The following is a 6,574-nucleotide window of genomic DNA, read 5'->3' as shown; positions in this document are numbered from 1 at the left end:
TGTTCTTTGTCTACATCACCTACACACTCCTTCCCATCCGCATGCGGGCTGCAGTCTTCAGCGGCCTGGGCCTCTCCACCCTGCACTTGGTCTTGGCCTGGCAGCTCAACCGTGGTGACGCCTTCCTCTGGAAGCAGGTGGGTGGTCAGGGAGGTAGGCCTGGGGGCATCAGGCCAGGAATGAGAAGGGGTCTGGTGATCAGGGCGGTGGCTGAGCCCTGGATGGACACTGGGTGAGGGATGTCTGGCTGGATCTGGAAGGAGGGCTTGGGAGGCCTGGTTTCGGGGGTCAGTCTCCATCTGGGATCTAGGGCAGAAGGCCCTGCTGATGGGGAGGAAGGCTGCAGACCCTGTGCTCTGCTCCCATGGGCCGCCGTCTGCAACTCTTTAGCCTGAGGCTCTTGAAATAGTATCATCTGCAGAGACACCGTGGAGGGCTGGAGGAGGGCAGGTGATGTTTAGCCCCTGGGTGGGGGCAAGTCTGAGAGGGCAGGGGAGTCTACATCCTACCCTGCTCCTGACCCCAGCCTGAGACTCCGAGCTTGGTGCCATCCTTCTAGGCAGTTCTCGGCGGTAATGCGGGGGCATTGAGTAGGTTTTCGATGGAGTTAGCAAGGGAGGAGTCACCTGTCACCTGGACCGAGGCCAGCTCCAAGAGGACAGGGGAAGTGATGGGTGGTCTCTTCTCTCCTGGGCTGGGAGTAGTTTGGGGTGGGACTGTGCACAAGAGGGGCATTAGGCTCCGACCTCATCTCGCCTACTTCCCACTGAGCACCAGGGCTCTGGCAACTGCCTTGAGGCTCTCTGCCCATGTGGGCTTCCGCCTCTGGGTTCTGAGTGGTGTGTGAGGTGAGGCTCTCGTAAGCGCTTGGCTGCGGGCAGACCTGGTTGTCCAAGGGGCTGAAATCTTCTCTGTGAGAGTGCAGACAGCACATCTTGCCTCTCCCAGTCTTACTTTCCCTTTCTGTAAAAGGAAGATACAAACGGTGTCCACCTCGTGATGCTGCTGTCAGGGCCCTGCCCTCTGCCAGCGTGGAGTAGAGCCTCATAGGGTGGTGGTCTCACCTGCAGCGAGGTGTGGGGAGGCTGGAGGGGATGGTACCCAGTGAAGGGGCTTCCGGGACGTCCATGGCAGAGAGACGTGAGCCAGTGGAGTCGACTGTCTCATGTCGTCCCCTGACCAGGCACAGGGGCTTTTGCCCAGCTGAGCCTTTGGGGCTGCTGTCGATACAGCTCCCCAGCACTCCTTGTGATCCCTCCATTGGCCCCTGCTTTAGATGGTGTTGCCCTCTTTCTTGCTCTGCCTTGCCCAGAGCTTGTGGCCTGTAGCCCACCCAGCCCCACCCACAAAGAGGAAGTTGCCTGGGGCTCCCAGGGTGAGAAGCTGGGTGCCCTGGCATGATGCCCTTCCCTGCCTTGCCTGTGGAACAGAATGTACCTTTTTAAGAGTAACCTTATAGCCACTTTGTTTGTGGAGCACATACCCGCAGGGCGCTGTCAGATCTCTTAAAGGGCCAGGGTCCTTCTGCTGTTGCTAGCCCCCCATCTCTCTCCAGGGGAGCTGTCACACTGGGCATTGGAGTTGGACTGCCCTCTTGGGGGAAGGAGGAGCTTGGAGGTGGGACCTCCCATCCCCCATCCTTTCTAGGGTAGATGGGTGTCTCTTCCCTCCTCTCTGCTGGCCTGGTGCCCAGAGCCAAGCCCAGGGCCTGACTAGGGAGGCACAGTTCCATGGAGGCCAGGACTGCACCAGTCTCCCGCCTCTCCAGGGTGCCCAGCCAGTGGGGCTCAGTGCGCACGTTCCTGGGGCAAGTGGAAGAAGCTGCCCATGGCCCATGCCAGCCCTTGGGGCCAGGACAGCCCGTACCTCTCTCTGAACTGGGGATTCCCTGCACCCAGTTGGCTTTCAGGTTTCTGGGTGGGGCTCTGGCCTCCTTTCTATGGTCCTTGGGCAGCCCCTTTGCAGATCCATGCCCTTCATCCTCTGACCCGCTCACCCAGACACACTGAGCGGTTCCACCCAGTGACCCAGTCCAGCCTGGCGTGTCCTGCAGTGTCCTGGCAGCCATTTTTTCTCACAGTCGGATGGGGGTCTGTGTACAGATCTATTTCAGTCTCTTGTCCCCCTTCCCCTTCCCTCCACCATGACTCACATTTTCCTCTTGGGCTCCTGGGGCCAGGAAGGGAAGTTGCCTGTTTTACCCCCCCTTTTCTTCTCCCCCACTGGGGGCTATTCTTAGAAACCCCCGAGGGAGATAGTGTGCCCCCCTTCTTCACCCCTGCTGCTGGGAAGGGGGGGCTCTTGTGAGCTAGACACAGAAGGGAATCTGGGAAACCAATCCTAGAGGGCGGGAGCTGGGAATGGTGGGGGTTAGCTGGCCTACCCTCCGTCTTACCCAAGGAACAAGAAGCCGAGGTCCCAGAGACTGAGTGACAGGCCCAATTTTGCAGGATGAGTCCTGGTTCCAGGCAGAGCCCAGAACTCCTGGCTTCCAGTTGGTGCTCTTGCCCTCCCTTCTCCCAAAACCAGAGCCCTGCCCCAGCCAACTCTGGGGTGGAGCCACAAGTGCCAGGTTAACCCCTGAAGTTCCAGAATCACCGAGGCCAGCTTCCCTTAGACTCGCTCTCCAGTCACTGTTGCTGCTGCTGACTGAGGATGGAACACCTTGGGTTGGGGTCCTAGGGTGTAGGGACCTGGCTGGACCAAGTGTTGGGGGTGGCCGGGCATGGTGGCACCCTATCCCAGTTCAGAAGAGTTCTTCGTGTCTGTTGAATTAATGACTCCCAAGCCTGGGTTCTGAGGTGGGCCTCAAGAGCGTTGGTGAGTGGAGTGAGTTGGCATCCTGGGAACGCGGGCTGTAGTGCACGGTAGGGTTAGGACACAGCCTGGAGTCTGACTGTCCTGGACTTGAGTCCCACACCAGCTACTACCAGCGGTGAGATCCTGGGCAGGTATATAACTTCTATGCACCTGAGTCCCTCACCTTTAAAATGAGATCATGCTCCCATCTCATAAGAGTTGTAAGAAATAACATTCATTAATGTATAGAGCACACCTATAGAATCCAGGCATGTTGTAAATAGCCAACAAATTAGCTCCAGTAATAATAATAGTAGTCATTATTATCATATTAATTTATGTCAGGGTAGGGAGGAACCTTGGAGATCTTACTGTCCCTCTCCAGGTTCTAGACAAGCAGACAGGCCTAGAGAGATGAGGTGACTTGTCTTGGGCACGCACAGGAAGATTTGGAGCTCAGATCTCCTGGGTGTCGACCTGTGAGGAGAACCACGTGCTGGAGCCGCAGCATGTGTCTTTTGTTTGGGGTGTTTGTGGGGCAGGGAGTCAGAGTGCTGGGCCCAGGCCCTGTGACCTACCTGGCCCTGGCTGATGCTTCCACTCCCAGGAGCTGTGAGAAGATCATGTTTCTCACCACGGGTGAGCCAGGCAGGGAGCTGGACCCCTATGGGGAATGGAGAGCTGGACTGCAGGGCTGGGGCTGGCTTGGGGAAGACAGGGCACAGGATTCTGGCTTCCTCCCTGAGGCAGTGCGTCTACCGAGAGCCTAGCTAGTTGCAGCTGTGTGGGGGGGGTGGTCACCATTTGCCTCTGCCACCCCTTTGCAGCTTGGAGCCAACATGCTGCTGTTCCTCTGCACCAATGTCATTGGCATCTGCACACACTATCCGGCTGAGGTGTCTCAGCGCCAGGCATTTCAAGAGACCCGCGGTTACATCCAGGCCCGGCTGCACCTGCAGCATGAGAACCGGCAGCAGGTGGGGCTGCTCTCCCTGGTCACGGCCTTCCCCCGCCCCACCTGCCAACAGCTTGCAGGTTGGATCCGCCACCTTGTGCAACTCCATGGAATAGTGTGAATTGTTCCCCCTGACTGTGCAGCGCAGAGGCGCTCTGACTTTGGAGTTGCTGGCCTGTCAGAGGAGGGGAGGGAATAGATGGAGTGCACCTGAGGGGTTGAATGGGCTGTTGTCAGAGAAGACTGGGGTGTGTGTCTGCCGAGGGCTCTAACGGAGGAAGGTCAGGCTAGGTCCCAGGAGGGAAGCTCAGGTCTCCAGAGAGGTCAGGGAGGGTTCCAGGGATGTGGAGGGACCAGGAGGGGTTAAAGCATGAGGCCAGGAAGATAGTGGTGCCCTGTTGAAACCACTGGTCTAGGAGCGGCTGCTGCTGTCTGTGTTGCCCCAGCATGTTGCCATGGAGATGAAAGAAGACATCAACACAAAGAAAGAAGACATGATGTTTCATAAGATCTACATCCAGAAGCACGACAATGTCAGGTAGGGTGGGGGTGGGGAGGATACTGGGAGAAGTGGGGGGTGGTCTCTGAGGGCTACATCGTCCTTCCGTCTTCTGCCATCGTCCACAGCATCCTGTTTGCGGACATTGAAGGCTTCACCAGCCTGGCATCCCAGTGCACAGCGCAGGAGCTGGTCATGACCCTGAACGAGCTCTTTGCCCGGTTCGACAAGCTGGCTGCGGTGAGGGTGCTGGGGCTAGGGGGCAGGGCCGACCGGGTGAGGGCGCACCTTTCTGGCAGCAGCTTGGGGATGAGAGCCCGTGGAGTCTGCACTGAGAGTAGTGGGCTAGGTGGTAAAGGTGTAAAGTAAAGGTGCTGATGCTGCTAAGTCGCTTCAGTCGTGTCCGACCCTGTGCGACCCCACAGACAGCAGCCCACTAGGCTCCTCTGTCCCTGGGACTCTCCAGGCAAGAATACTGGAGTGGGTTGCCATTTCCTTCTCCAATGCATGAACGTCAAAAGTGAAAGTGAAGTCGCTCAGTCTCTCCCCTAACTCTTTCTGCTTCAGGAAAATCACTGCCTGAGGATCAAGATCTTAGGGGACTGTTACTACTGCGTGTCGGGGCTGCCAGAGGCCCGGGCAGACCATGCCCACTGCTGCGTGGAGATGGGGGTGGACATGATCGAGGCTATCTCGTGAGCACCACCCCCCCCGGCCTTCCTGGGACTGAGGGGGGCTCCGCCTGCCCCTCCCCTTCGAGGTGTCCTTAGGACCTTTCCTTAGTCTTGGCTGTCTCTCTGTCTTGGAGATCCACGCCTGGGGAGTGGAAAGGCTTCAGCCCATGTGAAGATCCATGTGCACCTTAGACTCCAGCGGCTGGGATGGGGCAGGGGGAGTCAGGGTGAGGGGGGATTTACGCTGGAGAGAATGCCAGTTGTAGGCCTGCTGGGAGGGTGGTGATTCCTCATCTACTCGCCCAGTCCCATAGGACGCTGCTGGACCCCTGCTGGTGAACAGGGTTCCCAAAGGTTTGTCCTTGAGCCCCGTGCAGCCTCCTACCTGTGTCCCGCCAAGGGCGTGCCGTGTGCCCTGTGGCTGGGCCTGTCCTTGGCCACTTGGCTCCAAGGCGAGCTCAAGGCCTGGGCTCTGGGCTGGGAGTGGGGAGGACTACCGAGAGCTAAGCCAGGCCACCTCCTCCCAGGCTGGTGCGCGAGGTGACAGGTGTAAACGTGAACATGCGCGTGGGCATCCACAGCGGGCGTGTGCACTGTGGCGTCCTTGGCTTGCGGAAATGGCAGTTTGATGTGTGGTCCAATGACGTGACTCTGGCCAACCACATGGAGGCCGGGGGCCGGGCCGGGTGAGTGCGGGTCCAGGGGGTAAGGGGTGGTAGCCATCAGGCAAGCTGGGGTCTTACCCGCCTGTCCCACGCAGCCGCATCCACATCACCCGGGCCACGCTGCAGTACCTGAATGGGGACTACGAAGTGGAGCCGGGCCGCGGTGGGGAGCGCAACGCCTACCTCAAGGAGCAGCACATTGAGACCTTCCTCATCCTGGGAGCCAGCCAGAAACGGGTCAGGGTTGGGTTGGGGAAGGTGGCTGGGGAGAGGGGCAGATGGAAGGAGCAAGCAGAGGCCTTCTCTGGGCGCCTCTTCCCAGCCTGTACCTGTGCTATCCACACAGAAAGAAGAGAAGGCCATGCTGGCCAAGCTGCAGCGGGCACGGGCCAACTCCATGGAAGGGCTGATGCCACGCTGGGTGCCTGACCGTGCCTTCTCCCGGACCAAGGACTCCAAGGCTTTCCGCCAGATGGTGAGGGTCCCACCGCGCCTGGGCCGGGCCTTGGTTCTTATTTCCCTCAACACTCAGTATTGCCCTGCCCTCTTCTGCCTCCCTTGTTGAGGCTGTTGTCTCTGCAGTTTCTGGAATTGGGAATGGGAAGGCTGGTTTCATCCCAGGGGTCCCAGGCTCCCCAGAGTCTCTGGGGAAAGCCCTCAGCACAGTGTTGATGGTGGGGAAGGAAGGGACTGTAGAGGTGAAGGTGGCCTGCCCGTCACCTCATTCACACTCTGTCCCTTTCTCCAGGGCATCGATGATTCCAGCAAAGACAAGTAAGTCAAGTTGTTGAGGAGGGCGGGTGGGGGAAGGCACTTGCAGCCTGGGGTGAGGAGGTGGGGAGCTGAGATACCCCTCTTCCCTGGACTTCAGACATGTCGCGTGGGACTGGGTGGCACCTGCCCCGCTCACACTTCTCCTCTGAGTGCTGCCCGTACCCCTCCCTTCTCATCACCTGTCACGTGGCCGTGGTCAGGCGCCTGG

At 59.0% G+C, this 6,574-nt stretch overlaps 1 protein-coding gene across 1 annotated transcript in view; it reads left to right on the top strand.

The window, feature by feature from the left end:
• ADCY6 (adenylate cyclase 6) overlaps positions 1-6,574 on the top strand; it is a 21,253-nt gene that overhangs the window by 6,288 nt on the left and 8,391 nt on the right. Inside the window, exons 3-11 of the mRNA XM_010858061.1 lie at positions 5-137; positions 3,627-3,776; positions 4,171-4,292; positions 4,382-4,493; positions 4,821-4,948; positions 5,455-5,613; positions 5,688-5,829; positions 5,939-6,067; positions 6,341-6,366. Coding sequence (XP_010856363.1) covers positions 5-137; positions 3,627-3,776; positions 4,171-4,292; positions 4,382-4,493; positions 4,821-4,948; positions 5,455-5,613; positions 5,688-5,829; positions 5,939-6,067; positions 6,341-6,366 — 1,101 coding nt within the window. The remainder of the gene's footprint in view (positions 1-4; positions 138-3,626; positions 3,777-4,170; positions 4,293-4,381; positions 4,494-4,820; positions 4,949-5,454; positions 5,614-5,687; positions 5,830-5,938; positions 6,068-6,340; positions 6,367-6,574) is intronic.

Source organism: Bison bison, unplaced genomic scaffold, assembly GCF_000754665.1.
Source record: "Bison bison bison isolate TAMUID 2011002044 unplaced genomic scaffold, Bison_UMD1.0 scf7180017864383, whole genome shotgun sequence".
In the NCBI taxonomy this organism is placed as follows: Eukaryota; Metazoa; Chordata; class Mammalia; order Artiodactyla; family Bovidae; genus Bison; species Bison bison.
Note: the sequence above shows the minus strand (reverse complement) of the source record. Positions and strands in the feature narration are given on the sequence as shown.